General features: G+C 36.7%; 1 protein-coding gene across 3 annotated transcripts; it reads right to left on the bottom strand.

Moving 5' to 3' along the window:
• Positions 1-11,097: 11,097 nt before the first annotated feature.
• Positions 11,098-19,258, bottom strand: LOC116585162 (antifreeze protein Maxi-like). 3 transcript variants are annotated; one of them, XM_032334500.1, is made up of 5 exons: positions 19,155-19,258; positions 16,880-16,979; positions 13,750-14,124; positions 13,437-13,686; positions 11,098-11,268 (listed from the first exon to the last, which is right to left on the bottom strand). In XM_032334500.1, the coding sequence occupies exons 2-4, from the start codon at positions 16,931-16,933 to the stop codon at positions 13,498-13,500; spliced, it is 618 nt and encodes a 205-aa protein (XP_032190391.1). In that variant the 5' UTR covers positions 16,934-16,979; positions 19,155-19,258; the 3' UTR covers positions 11,098-11,268; positions 13,437-13,497. The 3 variants fall into 3 exon arrangements, with proteins under 3 accessions (XP_032190391.1, XP_032190389.1, XP_032190388.1); XM_032334498.1 differs by having other exon boundaries at positions 13,437-13,692; positions 13,756-14,124; positions 19,155-19,257; XM_032334497.1 differs by having other exon boundaries at positions 13,437-14,124.
• Positions 19,259-19,540: the final 282 nt, after the last annotated feature.

Below are 19,540 nucleotides of genomic sequence, written 5' to 3'. Positions count from 1 at the left end.
GTGATTTTCACAGTTTAACTAGAATTTTTTCAGTGTATGACTGTAAATATACAATTGCCCTTTAATTGGAATTTTGCTAGGATGTTTACTGTAATCATGTAATCAGACAACTTTTGTTCCCCTACAAGATCTCTCCTGGCTTCATACTAGTTTTCAAGAAATATTTCCTTTTTTGTATTTTTTTTAAGTGTGGTTATATACAAGTTTTCTTTGTAAATTAGAACTAATACTTTACAAGTTTTAAACTGTAATACATTCATTAGTTAATAAATCGTGTTACATTTCTTTTCTCACTTTATATGCAAAATAAGTTTAAGACATGGGAAAAAATTAACACCCTGAATTTTTTTTTTTTAAGATTTTACTTATTTGATAGAGAGAAAGAGAGAGAGAGAGAGAGAGAACACGAGCAAGGGGAATGGAAGAGGGAGAAGCAGGCTTCCCGCTGAGCTGAAAACCCAATGTGGGGCTCAGTCCTAGGATGCTGGGATCATGACCTGAGCCGAAGGCAGCTGCTTAACAACTAAGCCACCCAGGTGCCCCCAAATCCTGAATTTTTAAAAGATTTATTTATTTTTATTTGAGACTTAAAGTGAGCAAGTGGGGAGGAAGCTGGGCGAGGGAGAGCATCTCAAGCAGGCTCCATACCCAGTGTGGAACCTGACATGGGGCTCAGTCTCATGAGCCTGAGATCATGACATGAACCCAAATCAAGAGTTGGATGTTCAACGGACTCAGCAACCCATGCACCCCAACAACCTGGTTTTCAAATGGAGAAAGAATCTCGGAAAGGAGCAGAGTTAGTATCAAGGCCATATCAGGCTTGTTTAATAAGATTTATTCTTGGGGAGGAGTCAAGATGGCGGAGAAGTAGGAGGCTGATACTACTTCAGCTAGCAGGAGATCAGCTAGATAGCTTATCTAAAGATTGCAAACACCTACAAATCCAACGGGAGATCGAAGAGAAGAAGAACAGCAATTCTAGAAACAGAAAATCAACCACTTTCTGAAAGGTAGGACTGGTGGAGAAGTGAACCCAAAGAGATGGGAAGATAGACTGCGGGGGGAGGGGCCGGCTCCCGGCAAGCGGTGGAGTAATGGAACACAAAATCAGGACTTTTAAAAGTCTGTTCCGCTGAGGGACATCACTCCAGAGGCTAAACCGGGATGAGGCCCACAGTATTATTCCGCCTTATCATTTTGTCCAGATAAGAGTATATGAAGGAGCAAGTAAAATACTAAAAGGATGGCAAAGACCCCAGGAAAATATGCTTTAACCAAATCAGAAGAGATCCCAAATCTTGGGGGGGAGAAAGGGGATAAAATGAGGTTCAGAGAAAAAAAAAAAAGAAACAATTAAAAAAAAGAAAACGAATAAAGAAAAAATATAAAAAAGAAAGAAAAAATATAAAAAGACCAAGTGGGATTTATTCCAGGGCTGCAAGTTTGGTTCAACATCCGCAAATCAATCAGTGTGATACAACACAACAATAAAAGAAAGAACAGGAACCATATGATACTCTCAATAGATGCTGAAAAAGCATTTGACAAAGTACAGCATCCCTTTCTGATCAAAACTCTTCAAAGTGTAGGAATAGAGGGCACATACCTCAATATTATCAAAGCCATCTATGAAAAACCCACCGCAAATATCATTCTTAATGGAGAAAAACTGAAAGCTTTTCTGCTAAGGTCAGGAACACAGCAGGGATGTCCATTATCACCACTGCTATTCAACATAGTACTAGAAGTCCTAGCCTCAGCAATCAGACAGCAAAAGGAAATTAAAGGCATCCAAATCAGCAAAGAAAAAGTCAAACTATCACTCTTCACAGATGATATGATACTATATGTGGAAAACCCAAAAGACTCTACTCCAAAACTGCTAGAACTTGTATAGGAATTCAGTAAAGTGTGAGGATATAAAATCAATGCACAGAAATTAGTTGCATTTCTTTACACCAACAATAACACATAAGAAAGAGAAATTAAGGAGTCAATCCCGTTTACAATTGCACCCAAAACTATAAGATACCTAGGAATGAACCTAATCAAAGAGGCTAAGAATCTATTCTCAGAAAACTATAAAAGTACTCATGAAAGAAATTGAGGAAGACACAAAGAAATGGAAAAATGTTCCATGCTTCTGGATTGGAAGAATAAAGATTGTGAAAATGTCTATGCTACCTAAAGCAATCTACACATTTAATGCAATTCCTATCAAAATACTATCCATTTTTTTCAAAGAAATGGAACAAATAATCCTAAAATTTATATGGAACCAGAAAAGACCTTGAATAGCCAAAGGAATATTGAAAAAGAAAGCCAAAGTTGGTGGCATCACAATTCCGGACTTCAAGCTCTATTACAAAGCTGTCATTATCAAGACAGCATGGTACTGGCACAAAAACAGACACATAGATCAATGGAACAGAATAGAGAGCCCAGAAATAGACACTCAACTCTATGGTTAACTAATCTTCAACAAAGCAGAAAAGAATGTTTAGTGGAAAAAGGACAGCCTCTTCAATAAATGGTGTTGGGAAAATTGGACAGCCACATGCAGAAAAATGAAATTGGACCATTTCCTTACACCACACACAAAAATAGACTCAAAATAGATGAAGGACCTCAATGTGAGAAAGGAATCCATCAAAATCCTTGAGGAGAACACAAGTAGCAACCTCTTTGACCTCAACTGCAGCAACATCTTCCTAGGAACATTGCCAAAGGCAAGAGAAGCAAGGGCAAAAATGAACTATTGGGATTTCATCAAGATCAAAAGCTTTTGCACAGCAAAGGAAACAGTTAACAAAACCAAAAGACAACTGACAGAATGGGAGAAGATATTTGCAAACGACATATCAGATAAAGGGCTAGTGTCCAAAATCTATAAAGAACTTAGCAAACTCAACACCCAAAGAACAAATAATCCAATAAAGAAATGGGCAGAAGACATGAACAGACATTTCTGCAAAGAAGACATCCAGATGGCCAACAGACACATGAAAAAGTGCTCCACATCACTCGGTATCAGGGAAATACAAATCAAAACCACAATGAGATATCACTCACACCAGTCAGAATGGCTAAAATCAACAAGTCAGGAAATGACAGATGCTGGCGAGGATGCGGAGAAAGGGGAACCCTCCTACACTGTTGGTGGGAATGCAAGCTGGTGCAACCACTCTGGAAAACAGCATGGAGGTTCCTCAAAATGTTGAAAATAGAACTACCCTATGACCCAGCAATTGCACTACTGGGTTTTTACCCTAAAATACAAACGTAGTGATCCGAAAGGGCACGTGCACCTGAATGTTTATAGCAGCAATGTCTACAATAGCCAAACTATGGAAAGAACCTAGATGTCCATCAACAGATGAATGGATAAAGAAGAAGTGGTATATATACACAATGGAATACTATACAGCCATAAAAAGAAATGAAATCTTGCCATTTGCAATGACGTGGATGGAATTAGAGGGTATCATGCTTAGCGAAATAAGTCAATCAGAGAAAGACAACTATCATATGATCTCCCTGACATGAGAAGTGGAGATGCAACATGGGCGGTTAAGGGGGTAGGAGAAGAATAAATGAAACAAGATGGGATTGGGAGGGAGACAAACCATAAATGACTCTTAATCTCACAAAACAAACTGAGGGTTGCTGGGGTGGGGAGGTTCAGACAAGGGGGGTGGGGTTATGGACATTGGGGAGGGTATGTGCTATGGTGAGTGCTGTGAAGTGTGTAAACTTGGTGATTCACAGACCTGTACCCCTGGCGATAAAAATATATGTCTATAAAAAAATTTAAAAAAAATAAAAAAATAATTAAAAAAATAAGATTTATTCCTAAAAAAATTATTCATAGTCTACTGGTAAGAGTTTGTTTCTTACAAAATAATTAAGTACTCTAAAAATAAAAGTCTATTAAAACATGGTGAAGATTATACATATCATAGTATAAAAGCTAGTACAAATCCCTTAAATAACAACTTCCTATTTTGGGGGAAAATGATGTCTTGTTTTCTGAGATGAAAAATTGAAAAGACCTCTTTTCCAGAATTAATTTTGTCATCAACGAACCTTGGAAAAGTTCAGGGGTTTATTTTTTTTCCTTTGTAAATTAATAAAATTTAATTGTTTATATTATAGGCAGATGTAGGTCTTGAGGGGCTTATAACATATAATTTTAAGAGCTGACTTTAAGAAAAATAATACAAAATTACAATTATAAAACACCTGCTGCTACTCCAGGATCAGCTTACAGGAGGAAATTTGGATATAAAGTAGCTTGAGCCATTTAAAGTCCACCTGTTATGAGGGAGGTGTGCCCAAGGACATTTTGGAATAGTAAGAGATGGCAGTGTTAACCAATGATAATTTAAGTGTCTTGCTCTTGCAAATTTGATAAAAACATGACCTTTGAACACATTGTGTTAGCTCTTTGAGGGCCAGTTTCAGTAGCTTTCCCATTATTCTCCTTCTGGATGTCTTCAGTCTCTCAAATTTGTTCTCAATCTTGATGTGCATAATAAGTGCCTAGAAGGTGGTGATAACTAAAAATACAGTGACACCCCCAGTAACATAAAGAGACCCAGTGGGTGAGGTTCTGATACATTAGGTTTGGGGTGGATCCCAGGAAACTGCCGTGTTAGTAGATAACCATAGATAATTCCAGCACAGATGTTTCATAAAGTAAACTGTGAGCAACATTACTCTAATAGAATCCCAACTAAAGGCTGGAAATAGACAATTCCATTTTAACTGGAGGCTGTTATTGGGAGCAGCTGATACTTTGGGAAAAAGATAAGGAAAGGCTTTTAATAATTAGACATAAAGGCCTGAAGCTCCCCTCCTACTGAGTAAAGATACTTCACTCTCTTCCAGGTGGAAAGGCAGAAATATTTGCGGACCTCTCTCAGGACTCAATTATTAGAATGACAGAGGTTCAGAGAAGATTGAACTCTCAACCTAGGAAGTATCTAGTTTAGGTTCTTTGTTAGGGAAGAATGGGACCCACAGATAGAGATTGATTTTTAGGTCTCTTGGTATATCAGTGAGCTATTTCTGTGCAACAAACCACTTTGAAACTTGTTGGGTTAACACAGCAGCTATTTAATATTGCTTGTAAATCTACATGTTTTCTTGGAAGTTTCCCTGGTCTAGCTAAGTTTTATTAATCTTCTCTGGGTTTGCTTATGTGTCTGTGTTCATCTGGTGAGTTGGTTAGGGCTTATGGGTCTAGGATGGCTCTATCTAGGACAGCTCAGCTATATTTCACCTGTCTTCTTATCCCTCAGATAATCTGCATATGTTCTTATAGTGAGGTGAGGAATTCAGAAGAAAAAACAGAAATGTGTAAATGTTTTTTCAGATTTGACTGATAACAATGTTATCCTAATGCCCAAAATATGCTAATGGTGGAGCCTGGAGACAGTGCAAGAGGGTACAACCATTGTCCTTGTATAAAGGGAATTGTGAAAAATTGGAGCCGTTAATTCAATAAACACTCTTGATGTCCCCAACTTTCTTCCTCAATTTCTAATTTTAAAGAATCTAAAATTGGGTGTAGTCTACAATAGAGTTTCTCAATCTAGACACTTGACATTTTGGGCCAGATAATTCTTTCTTGAGGAGGACTGTATTGTCCATCCCTGGATTCTACTCTGTGGATGCCTGTAGTGTTCTCCCAGCTGTAATGACTAAAAATGTTCTAGACAATGCCAGATGTCCTCTCGGGGCCCCAAATCGCTCCCAGCAGAGAACTATTATTCTAGATGAGGAGTAACTCCTGATTTCAGCATGTTTAGTTCTTTAACAGGTAATTCTGATTTTGCCTATTCTAGGCATTAGAACTATATGGAGAGTGGAAAGTGGGATGTGAAACTGGAGGAAGAAAGACTTTCTAGAAAGCTGTTATAGTCCGGATGGCCTAAGGATGTCACAGTGAGCCTTCAGAGACATGGACAGATTCAAGAGATTTTGACAGGATAAAATCAACAGGTCCTTTTGATGGACTGGTATTAGAGTGAAGGAGAGAGTAGTGTGAAGGATAATGCCCATGAATTAGGTAAAATTATAGGTGGAAGTTGGCAATTTAGCCAAGAGGGCCAAACTTGACTAAGTCACGTGCAGATAATTGGAAGGTTATTTCAGGACATTAGAGACCTGTGAGTCAAGACAATGAAAAGGAGAATGGTTTGTATGTAGTTAATACTGCACCCAGGTTAGAGGATATAATAGAATGGGCAAATAGGAAAAACAGGGCTTCTAGGGAACTCTGAAGAGGTAGCAGTGGATGGAACTTCTGCCATGAAAGAAATGAGTAAGAATTGTCACAAATAGTTCAACTGCAAGTGAGATGGGTTTGAGTGTATAGATCTGTTATATGGAGGATATTTGCAATAGATAAAATGGGAATTGAAGAGGAAAACTAGGGAAACATAGTAGGATTACCAGGCAGATGTGAGGGCCACTTTAAGTTTAGAGACCTCAAATTTTAGTATTGTCTCTGTCCAAAGTTGCATATTTTTCCTCAGCAGCATTAGGTAGATTTTGCTTATATGAAGAGAAAGTAATTATTTCTGTTAATCAGAGATTGGGATTTTTATCAGATTTAGGAGCTATTAGAAAAAAGTTTTTAAAAAGTTGAAGATATTTGCAAGCTAGTGTTTGAATTTATAGACTATAAAAATCTAAGTTGGATATGAAACAAGGTTGAAGAGGGGATTCTAGGGAGATAGTAAATGGTCCAGGAACTGGAGAAGTTTAGAGTTGTTATAGTGTGAATAACTAAGTCCAATATTTGGGAGAATGGGAAGTTTTGATCAAAGATATTTTGATCAAGTATGTCTTGTTATATATAACTTTATGGGTGGGATATATCTGTGTGATGACAGGAAAGTCCAGATTACTTGTGTAACTGAAGAGAAATAAAGATCATTCAAGATGAGGAGTTAAAAAAAAAAAAAGAAATGAGATTAAAGAATGGAGTAATCTGGATTTTAATGGATGCTCATTGTGGACTGTGACATTTCCCAGAACTTTGGTGGCATTGGGGATAAACATTATGAATCCTGATTTCTGCAGAGAGTGAGAATGGTGACTGAGAGCTTGACTGATACAACAATGAAGAAGGAAGGAGGACCAGTTAAATGGCACGGGCTTCCTTTAATTGGGAATAGTTTTTAGAAGATAGAGTAATCGTCTTTGTGCAAGTTGACTTTACTGCAGTAACAACAACCATCAAATCATAATGTCTAACAAAAACAAATATTTCCTTCATGTCACATGTTGGCAACTGTTGGCAGCATGTGTCTGAGGCTCCACTATGTGTATCTTCTCATTCCAGGACCAGGTTGAAGAAGCAGCCCCTATTTAGGACACACAGCTCTTATAGTAGAAAGGAAAACAGCAGGAGAGCAGGTGTGATAGAATTCCTGCTTTTAATCTGGCTACCATGACTTGAGTTCACATTTTAGCAGCCCCGCAGGTCATAGTGCCAAGTCTGGCAATGAGATAGGGAAGGAAGTATATTCTGCCAGGGGCGGGGTGGGCAGCGGGGAGGGAGGCCTTGCAACCTATATGGCAATGAATGAAAATGAAAATCCTCTTTTTATAAGGGAGGTGGAAATAAATTATTAGGGACATTAGTACCATCTGCCACAGCTGGGAAGTTGCAGCCGAGAGAATGAGAAATCCTCCGTATTTCCTTGTGATTGAGGGGGAAGGAAGAATCGCTAGCTTCCACTTGGGAGAGTCCCATTTGTTGCTTGTAAAGAAGCAGTTTTCTTAGAGAGCATGATTCCTTCTGCTTTCTCTGGGATATTTTATTAATTATCACCTTTTAAAAATTAAACATTCCATTTCTCATTTTCAATTGGATATAATTCCCAATTCATCTTTTGTAATACAGAATTATGCTCCTGATTGGGTTCCTTTTTCAAGCCATCTGACTCCCTCTTTTGGTCTCTTTAATGCAAAGCCTCTTTTGTTGCTTACTCACTTTGTAGTTAGATGCAGAAATAAAGCTCTCAGACACCAATCTGAGTGGCCCTGCAGGGCTGCCTCTACAAGGGAGAGTAGAAGCAGCTGAATTCTGCACATAGCTTTTATTTTATTTATTTGTTTATTATTATTATCATTTTTAATCAGAAAAGCAAGGACAGATGTATCAGAGCATGAGGAAGGAAGACAAAGAGATGGCAATTATCTTGATGCCAGAAAGCAGGCCTGCACCCTCCCCTATTCCAGCAAGAGACATGGGATAAGGAAAGAGCAGGGTGTTTGTGCTAATAATGCCCTGAGGCAGGAAGGGGAGTTGAGGGTTACTTTCTTTCATTGCTCATAATCTACGCCCTGCACTGCCCCCCCCCCCCCCGCCGCTCCGCCCCCTGCCATCCTCCCCAGTGATGGGATCCTGTTCCTACTGGGCCATTGCCTACAACAGCCCAGAGAACAGGAACACTTCTGAAGTTTCAGCTGCTTCCACAGTCACCCCTTAAGGTTTATAATACTTTTTGTTTCTAAGAATAACTCCACCCACTTTTCACCTTTTAACTTTTTAATAATTTGGACAATATTGAGACTCGTTTCTAAACATCTTGTTCATGAGCTTCTTGTACTTCTCATTTTTTCTTCTTCTTTTTAAAGAAATGTTTAAGCATTCTGAAATGTTTTTCTACTTTTGGCTTTTATGAAAAGTCTTTTAGTTCTCTCACCTCTAATTGCTCCTTTTCCATCTACTGTTCTTGCTTGCTTTCTTCTGAGTTAAGTACGTGTTTCTCTTATGATTCGACCTTTACTGCTCCTCCTCTTTCTTCTGCTCCCTCTCACTTCTCCTCCTCCTTTCTCTCTTGTTTTCATTGTACAATAATAAAAATATAGGGGGAGATTGTGATTAAAAAGAAATGTGCTTAAGTGACTCTTAATCTCACAAAACAAACTGAGGCTTGCTGGGGGGAGGGGGCCCCCCCGAGGCTGGGGGTGGGGTTATGGACATTGGGGAGGGTATGTGCTATGGTGAGTGCTGTGAAGTACACCTGGCGATTCACAGACCTGAACCCCTGGGGATAAAAATATGTTTATAAAAAAATAAAAAAAAATTAATTAAAAAAAAGAAATGTGCTCTAAGCTATTGCTGATGATAAGGACACTATGAATGACATTAATGTGGAGTTTGTGCAATCCTAGTTGAATGAAACTTTTCCTTATACAACTCCAGGATAAACAGAACACAAAGCCGAACGGCCCATTACAATAGATCCCTAATTTGTTTCTTCATTTTTGATGTCCTAGACATTTTTGGCAGGAGAAGTTCAGAGAGTGGGCTGGGCTAGTTAAGTTTGAATGCCTGTTCTTCATTTACCTACTCTGTGTCTTTGGGTAGTTGATTAACCTCTATGTGCCTCAGTTTCCCTATCTCTGGTGTGTCAATATTATTATTTTATAGGGTTATGGTATTTTATGTTAGCTTTTAGAACAGAGTTTGGCACATGTAAGAAATCAAATGTTTTTTTTTTATTATTTATAAGATATTTTCTATAGTAGTATTTTGTGTCAGAACCTTTATTAATTCTCTTAAAAAAGATTTAATTATTTATTAGAGAGAGAGAGACGGACCTGAGATCATGACCTGAACCCAAGCCAAGCAGCCACGGATAGGCCACTTAACCTAGGGAGCTGCCAGGTACCCCTAATTCTCTCTTTTCTTTAAAATTAATCCAAACTGCTAATCTTGCTCCTTGATAATATGATAACTTGCCATTCTGATATCTGTGTTTCTAGATGTGTCCTGTATTCACGGCCAATGTCTGTTTAGTGGGACTAGGAACAACTGGATAGTGTGGTATGTATTTTATCCGCTTTTGAATTCCCAGAATCGCAAGCCTGGCATATTATGTTTACTTAGTAAATGTTTGGGAGTTTGGATGTGAATGCTATTTGCTCTCTTGCCTTCATGCATTTGCCGTGTTTTTATCCAGCCTTGAGGCTTCTTCCTTTTTCCTGCCTGTTGAAATCATTCCTTCCCTTTTCATGTCTTCCATGAAATCTTAAAAAAAAAAGTCTCCTTGGTGAGATTCAATACAACGTTTTTGGAGATCATTTCTGTATGGACTTCATCACAGTTATGTACCATCTTAACCTTTGCTTCCTACTTCTTCAGGACTGGGTTGTGTGTCCTTAGCTACTAAAGTCACTTCAGGTCACTCAAGTCACTTCGAATTAACCCTTCATACCAAGACTTTGTGATTATCTGTCTCCTATAATAGCTTATCCATGATAGGTTTTTCCATAAATGTTTGCTCTTCCTAAAGGGGAATAAATATCTCCTCTCCTGTTTGCTCATTATTGTTTGTGCCTTTGGATATAGTATTTACTATAGATTCCTTATGCAATTTAGAATTATTTGCCTTTTTTCTATCTTTGCCACTTGAACCTTTGAGGACTAAGTGATTGAGTTTATGTTTATATTCTTCCGTTCTCTGACCTAGATCTAGGTAAATTTTACTAAATCACTTGGATGAATTAATTTATCAACTAGAAATTATTTAATATATTTTGGGTGAAGTGATTCATGGAATGGTACAAAATGTCAGTTGGACAATCTCTGGAGAAAATAACCTCTTTAGATGAAGGAATACTGTTTGAAATATTCAGAAAAAGAATATCTGTAGATCTCTATAGGTTTTTTAGAAATTTAACTTATTCTTTCTATGTTTCTGGAAAATATGTCCAATTAGACTATGATCTCTTTGAAAATAGGATTGCTTTTATATCACTTCTTTATAACTTTTATCATAGTTTATATATATAAATTATAGTTTTTACAAATTATTTATATGTAATTACATTGTTATGTATAAATGCACTGGTACTTTATGTCAGAAAGAAAAGCCATTTCTAAACTTTGTAATATTTTAACATGATGTTATATAGAGGGACTTCAATTTTTTTTTTGCCTGTGAAATATTTGCATTTTTTCTCTGGACACATAATTTGTGTGTTATAGAACCATCTAAAAGAATGAAGGTGCCAGTAATATTCCTGTCGCTCAACCGAGAAATGAAGAGGACACCAACACACATGTGATCAAATGCATAAATCAGGTTATCTTCGGAAGTTTGTACAGTATAGCAAAACTAAAGAAGAAGCACTAAGAACCCACATCCCTTTATTTTTGTGTCTTCTCCTGTATTTTTGTTAAAATTGAAATGGTGAGAGAAGGAGATCATAATATATCAATATTCAGTTTTTCAGGATCTGTAAAAACAAAACAAAATACCATGAGCCATTCATTAAAAGTATATAAGCTCTTCCTTCTTCAATTTTTAAAAATTTTTTTATTTAAATTCCAGTTAGCTAATGCACAGTGTAATATTAGTTTTAGGGCTACAGTTTGGTAGTTCAGCACTTCCACAGAACACCCAGGGCTTATCACAAGTCCACTCCTTACCCCTCATCCCTGGTTTAACCCTCCCTCGACCCACCACCGCCTGGGGGAGCCATCAGTTTGTTCTCCATATGAAGAGTCTGTTGCTTGGTTTGCCTCTCTTTCCTTTTTTCCCCCTTCTTTTGTCCACATATGAGTGACATCGTATGGTATTTGTCTCTCTCTGACTGACTTATTTCACTTAGCAGAATACTCTCTAGCTCCATCCAGTTTTAAAATGTCTGAATGCTGGGAAAAACACGAGAAGCTGGGACTTCCGAGTTAGATGCATCTGAGTTTGAAGACTAGTCTGCCATTTATACTTTGTTGTCTTCGGAAAGTCTTGTAAATTCTCAAAGCTTCAGTTTCCTCCTCTTTAAAAGGGAGACAGTGATAATCAGCTTTACAAGGATGCTATGAGTATTAAATGGGAATCAGTACAAGAACTATTCAGTGCAGTAACAGCGCTGTAACTATTCTAAGTGTTCTGCAGTTGGTATCTTTTTAAGTTCTATAATTGGGATAATTCTCATTTATCTTTGTAGTTTAGGAGTACCTATGTTAAGAGTAGGAGTAATACGCGGTATTCTCCAACTTTTTCGATGTTTTTTAGGGATCATGTTATATCATGATGTGTATGCTTCAGTCAGTATGGAAGAGAGTTCTATGGGTTGTGATTTAGTTTAGATTTTTATTTTCAATTTTTAGTAATATTTGCTAAAATTTTTTTTATTATGTTCAGTTAGCCAACATATAGTACATCATTAGTTTTTGATATAGTGTTCAGTGATTCATTGGTTATGTTTACTAAAATGTTTTATCTTTTTCCGCCTTATTAAAGGTGGTAGGTCCTGAAAGAAGGAGGGGGGAGCATCCTCTATGTCAAATGCACACTTTGTGGAATTTGTCGAAGTATAAATTAACTTTTATTTACTAAGGCCCTAATTGTAAGTGATTATTTCAGGGAAATAACCATTTTAGCATTGGGAGCAGAAGGCCAAATACATACACATTAGTGGACTTTTTTTTTTTTTTTTAAGATTTTATTTATTTATTTGACAGAGAGACAGTGAGAGAGGGAACACAATCAGGGGGAGTGGGAGAAGGAGAAGCAGGTTCCTGCTAAGCAGGGAGCCCAAAGCCAGGAGTCTGGGATCATGACCTGAGCCAAAGGCAGACACTTAATGACTGAGGCACCCAGGCGCTCCGCACTAGTGAACTGTTTCACTTTTTAACTATTTAAACTTTTTAAACACTTTTTAAAAACAATTTTTTTTTTTTTGGTAGGAATCTGCTAGCAGTAGGTTTATAGATACAACCTATCAACTCAAGAAGACCAAATTTAGCTTTTAGTTTTTTTGTTTGTTTTTTAGAAAGGAGAGAGAGAGAGAGAGAGAGAAAGAAGGGGGGGTGGGAGGCAGAGGGAGAGGGAGAGAGAGAAACTTAAGCAGGCCCCATGCCCAGCACTGAGCCCCATGTGGGTGTCAGGATCCTGAGATCATGACCTGAGCCAGCATCAGGAGATGGTCATGGGGTGCCTGAGTGGCTTAGTTGGCTAAGCATGTGCCTTTGGCTAAAGTCGTGGTCCCAGTGCCCTGGGATCAAGTCCTGGGATCAAGCCCAGCATCAGGCTTGTTGCTTAGCGGGGAGCCTGCTTCTCCTCCTGCCTCTGCTGTTCTGCGTGTCCCCTGCTTGTGCTCTCTGGCTTTCCCTGCCTCTCTGTCAAATAAGTAAATAAAATCTTTTAAAAGAATGAGTTGGTCCCTTAACCAACTGAGCCACCCAGGCACCCCCCAAATTTAGTTTTGAAATTAAAAAGGATTAAGAGTTTCTAACTCATATGGCGGAGTCAGAAACTTTTTTCTTTTTTCTTTTTTTCTTTTTCTTTCTTTCTTTTTTTTTTTGGATGGGAAAAATAAAACAAAACACCCTGTTCTTATTTCTACATGTCTTACAGTTACTTATTTAGTTAGAAAATATTTTGGAAGGTATTGTTTACCTTGGTCTGCCTCTGTCTTCTTGCGGTTTGGTACATCTGTAATTTTGGACGGTTGTGGAATTTACTGTTGCTCTTGCTGCTGGTTGACAGCAGTGGTGTCGGCTGCTGGGGCAGGGGTGGTGCCAGCCGCAGGGGCACTGGTGATGTTTTCAGGTTGTTGGGCACTGGAAGCCGTAGTGCTGGGTACAGCACCTGCAGTGTTTTGGGCCGAGGCAGGGGAAGCCGTGGTGGGGGCAGCAGCGGCGGCTGTGGTGGCAGCAGCAGCGGCTGTGGTGGCAGCAGCGGCGGCTGTGGTGGCAGCAGCGGCGGCTGTGGTGGCTGCAGCATTAGGGGCGGTGGTGTCTGCGGCATTAGCGGCGGTGGTGGCTGCGGCATTAGCGGCGGTGGTGGCAGCATTAGCGGCAGTGGTGTGAATTACGGTTGGAGGAGCACTAGAAGGAGCTGATAATGCTTGAGAAGTAGGATGGACGATGTTCTCAGGTGGTGATGTAGGTCTGGGTGATGGTCCATGTGGGACTTGGGGGCGATGGGGGTGGGGAAGGAGTTGGTGGCCTCTGGGGACTTTATGACGACCGAAGAGAGGACCTAGTCTTCCAAGAACTTGTCCAGATTTTGCAGCAAGTCTGGGGAGCAGCTGAGGCCTAAATTGTTTAAGTGGTTTAAAAAGATCTTCCAAACTTTCACCAGGCTTAAGAGAGAATGCAAAACACAGTTGTTTTATACACCTGGGATGCATAAACTAGCCTGAACTCAAGCTTTAAAAATATTTTATCAGTTATATTTGTGTAAATATTCTGACTTCATTCCATAAGTAATAGCTGTGGAAAACATTTAGGTGAAGTAAAATTTTTTTTTTTTTTACTATAGGATTTATTAGAGTTATTGATATAATATGCTATGAATATTTAGCAAACCCATGGATATGCAATATTTCCCAAACTTACTTCACCATGGAAGAGTGCATGTGAGTTTGTGTGTGGATAGCATTTATTCATACTAGTGTTTCATGGATAGCCTGTTGGGGCAAGCTGTTCTAATTTTCATCCTGGAAAAGAGCATAATGCTATTTACTAATATTTCAGAATTTTACTATTCTAAATAGAGAGTAAAAGGAAACTACAGAAGCTTTGCATTGCTGTTTTTGTAGACCTAGAATATGAGATTGATTATTTTGTGAACCTACATGGTTGACTCATTTGCACCAACTCATAGACTAGTTAAAGTTAGAAGAACCTTAGATTGGTCAATGCATACTTACTCAGTGAAAGCCTCATTACAACAAAGCCATGGCCTATTTTAATTGTCTCTGGTTATATGGACTTTTAACATGACATTCCCTTAGGATTTCCATTTAGGGCCTTGCTTCTCATTTTGTCTTCACTGGCAGAAACTAATTCTTGGGATTCTAAATAAGACATTCCTTCTGCCTCCTCGTGAAATATTTGTTTTCAGAGTGAATAAATTCTAAGAAATAGTCATATACCTGAGTTTATGATGAAGAACAAATAAGTTGCTAAAATTGCCATGAACTTTCAAGGTAGGTTTAGAATTTTTTTCCTTCTAAATATCAGCACAATTTGGATCACTAGATCTAGACATTGTTTATTCCACTGTCTACCCAGCTTTAGAAGCAGGAGAATGTTTTGTTTTTAAGGATTCATTGAAAGTACTTGGTATGGGAAAAAGAGAGAGCGGGAGATGTAGTGGGATGATGTGACAGTATTTTTAGTTATCACCCCCTGCTGTGCCACCCACCTCCATTATGACATGGAGTGAGCATTATGAGAATTAAAAATGGCAGAGAGTGGAAACAGGGATTTGTGATTTTTGAAAAGTCTTTCCAGATGATTCTGAATTTTCTTTTTTTTTCCATTGAAAACCATTGATTTTGAGAAAAGAAACTACTTTTTTTGAATTTTGTAGGATCATAAGAAATGTTCCTTATTAAAGGACCATTAATATTTATAAAGGGAAAGATATTTACACTGAACAAGCAAATGTAGATAGTGTAGATAGTTTTTGGTACTGAAGGCTAGGTAAAATTGCTTTTTATATGCCAAGTTGCCTTATTCCCGTTGAAGATTCATATCTATCAAAGAGGTTGGCAATTGAGGCAAGGTTTTGGTGTTCACAGAACTATTCCCACTGAGGGAGTCTCAACATTTTCTTAGGGTAGGAATAAAAGAAACTGTACCTTATCAATTCTTTAGACACAACTAACTTTGTCATTGTGAATGAAAATATAAAAAGATAACTAGAAATATAAAAAGTTACTCTGGAGCTTCTTTGCTTATGTGCATCAGCTGCCTAAAATGGAAATGGAGAATAGAAGTATATTTTAAAAAATTAGACCCAGAATATATATGGCATTTGAGAATATTGATTGTAAGTTGTTTGAAGGTAATATATGTGGTCGGGTTAGGTGATAGAATGGAATACAGTTATAGAATTTGGGGTGTCATTGTTAAATGTGAGGGACCTCATAACATTTTAAGCACACAGTTCATAAGATGAAGATAATCAGTTTTTCTGGAGGTCATTAAACAAAAGTGTTCCTGTCCCTCTACATTCTCATGAGTATGTTGCTAACCAGTTTATAGGTAGTGGAAGACATGGCTCCTTTTATTATAATAACTATCATTTACTCAGGTGCCAAGCCAGGGGACCACTGAGGAACCAGTGTCTTTATGACTTGATATGAGGAAAAACCAGCCTGTGATTTGGGGGAGAGAAAAATGGGTAATTCACAGAGCTCTGGCATAGGGTTTTTCACTGGAGGGAAATTCCTCCTTGCTATGTTTTAGCGTGGAAGAACAAGGAAGAGGCACTTGGGTTAGCAGTGTCCATAACACATTGGTTGTTCATGAAATAATACTGGATTAAGTTTACAGCAATAGGTGTTAGACAATGTAACCTACCCTTTAGATGATGTAACTAAGGTATGAGCTTTAGGTGAACAAATCTAAAAATCTTAAGAGGATAGTAAGCACATGCTCTTGCTTGAAAAGTTTTATATCATGTCTAGAATTTCGTTATTTTTTTGATCCATGTAAAATCCCATATAGGGCTAAAAATCTTTTTTTTAATAGTGTTTCCTATATTCAGTCTTCTTCTTCACACATCTTTCTTTTCAGGGAGCTTACCAAAGACTAAATGCTGTTCAAGAATGTTATTGCAGAGGTGGAATCAGAATACACAATTTAAACTCATAACACTATAATATCTTACTTTCACATGTGGGAATTCTAAAGACTACAAACGTGGAAAAAATGTTGAGTGTAACCTAGGGTCAACAAAAGATCATAAAGAAAGTTAAGGTCTTAGGCAAAAATAAAATTAAGCAAAGGTTGTGTGGTATAAAGCTGTGTTGACATAAGACAATAAATTTTATGATTAAGAACTAAATAAGAAAATAGACATAGGTGAAGATATTCAATATTTACCGAGAAGTAAGCAGTGAAAGTCAAGATGACAGCAATCAAAATGAAAGCCTTCATTTTAATGCTTTAACGTCTTCTGGAAATAGACAGCAAAAGATGATGCCTTGTTGTTGATGGGAGAATAAAAGAAATATTTTGTTTTTGCTAAATTTTAACGAAAGGAAAAACATTCATGCATGTTAAGGCACATCTATGGCATATATTATATCTATGATATAAAAAAATTTTCAAACTTAAAAGAAGAATAGTCCAACCTAAATGTGCAAACATTATAAATAATGAACTCCAATGGTAATACCTGTAGTAGACAAAAATGTAGGCAAAAGTTATCCTTGTCTCATTAATGGTCAAGAAAACATAAAGAACTTCTTTTTTGAGCTGCTATTTTACAATTACTGAAGAGTTATTTGAGAAGATGTAACCAAATTATGATCAAGATGGCGAGGTTGATATCTTTGCATACAACCATAGGTTCTGTTAGTTGAAATATTTTTTTTGAAAAACAGTATGACAACATGCAAAAGATGAAAATGTTTATACATTTAACGCAAAGAATCTGTCTTGAGAATTATCTTTGATAAATTAACTAGTAGAAAAAAAATTGTAAACCATTTTAGTGTTATAATTTAAAAAAATACAGATACTGGTAATCATGAAGCCTTGATAGAAATAAAAAAAATCCTTGTTATAATGATAAGTGAAAAGTTTAACTACCATACTATAATGTTAATTATCCAGATAACACAAGTGAAAAGTTTAAATACTATACTGTATGTAAATTACCCAAATAGATAAGACAGGAAAATGTAAGTGAAAGATAAAATAGTGTGATATGATGGTTTAATTTACATGTGAATTTTTTGTTATTAAAATTTTATGTTTTTTTGTTGAGTTTATAATTTAAACACAGAAAAGTCATTGAGAAATTGCCATTACAAATCTTCTGGCTTTGATTTTGACCTTACCCACTTAAGACTTTAGACAAAACATTTGGGATGTTAACTTAAAAATGCAATAGGTAGAAATTTCAGATATTTTTATTAATATTGTCATTAGTATTACTTTTATTATCTGAGAAACTGTTAGAAATTTGACATTTCTGTTAAACTTTTTATTTTCTTTTGGTATGATCATTACTGCTAGATTCTCGTATTTAAAGGAAACGTAAAATATACAACCCAAACCCAAACCTCTCCAATTGCAGTTCTTTGAAGGCTGTTATAAAATTATCCTTTCTTCATAAGTTTGCATTCATATGTCATACTTCAGTAATGAATTATTGTTTAGTCACTATCCATTTATCTGATTCCTCTCCCAAAGAAGAAAAGTAGCTAAGTAGAGGAATTAATTAATGGCTGATTATTTCTACTTACAAAATCTCAGGTTCGAATGTGACTGTTTTTCTAATCTTTAAAAACATGATAGCTATAACATAATTCATGGAAAATTACTGTCTTTTTTACAATGATTTTATTTATTAGGGCATCTTCTTTTGATTTGAAAGGAAAGAACACTGGATTAATAGTCACTGGAGCTGAGCTTCAGTTGCCAAACCCTGGTCACGTAATTTAGCTTATCTGATGCCCAGGTTCTGCCTTTAAAATGGAATGATTAATTTATTTGACAAAACTGTCACATCCCAATACTCCCTAGAAGAGGAATAGAAAACCAGATTAATAAATGTTTCCTCGTATGTGAAATAGTCGCAATCTCAAGCAAAATATAAGGCACATTTAGATATTTATATGCCCTTCCCTTTATAATAAAAGAGATAAATGGAACGGAAACATTTCAAGTAATAAAAATTTTTAAAAATCAATTCTTACACAGCTTATTTAAATATATGTTCTTCCCACTGAAAACACTTTAATTTTTATTCGTACAAAACTAAAATATGGGTTCATGTCTAAAAGGGAACCACTTTAAAACCAGGATTCCAGAGGACAAGCTATTTTTATTATTACGATATTTACTGAAATTGCTAACATTTTAATAATATATAAATGGATAGAACTTAAAGGTTAATGAGTTTATTAAAGCATTTAATTTATGATATATTCTTTCAAAGTCATTGTCTATTGGCATTCTGTGGAAAACAGTTTGAGATCTCATGATAATTACACTAGTTAGAAACTGAAGATCCTATGGTGATTATAATAGTTAGAAATTAATAGATATAATTGAAGTCTAAGGAAAATTGATTTAAGTCTTCAAAAATTTAGAAATGATACCGTAACAAGGGATCCTCTTTCTGCTTGTCCAGCAATGTCAGCCTTACCTCAGGTTCTGAAGTCTGGAAGCTTGGAGAAAGTGCAGGTGACTTGTGCCTTATAAAGGAATTTTTTTCCCCTTGTCTTTATCCTTTCTATTTTGTTCCTATTGCTAAGCAAAATATTATTATTATTCTTATTATTTTAACATTTGCTTCTGGGCTAATCCAAACTGTTTCCTGAAGCAAAAAATGGAGTGTTATAATCTTCAGAAGTTGACATTTTTCCTTTTCATTTCTCTCAGAAACATTATGGCTAATTAACTGTGCACCAGAAGAACTGAAGGCTTATTCTTTATAATTTAAAGATAATACTCTAAGCCAGTTTCTTTCCTTTATTTCGGATGTTTTCTTACATAACTTGACATTTTAGTATCAAAGCAGTAATTATTGAA

This window comes from Mustela erminea, chromosome 2 (assembly GCF_009829155.1).
Source record: "Mustela erminea isolate mMusErm1 chromosome 2, mMusErm1.Pri, whole genome shotgun sequence".
NCBI lineage: Eukaryota > Metazoa > Chordata > Mammalia > Carnivora > Mustelidae > Mustela > Mustela erminea.
The sequence above is the reverse complement of the archived record's forward strand: the minus strand, read 5'-3'. Positions and strand labels throughout refer to the sequence as shown.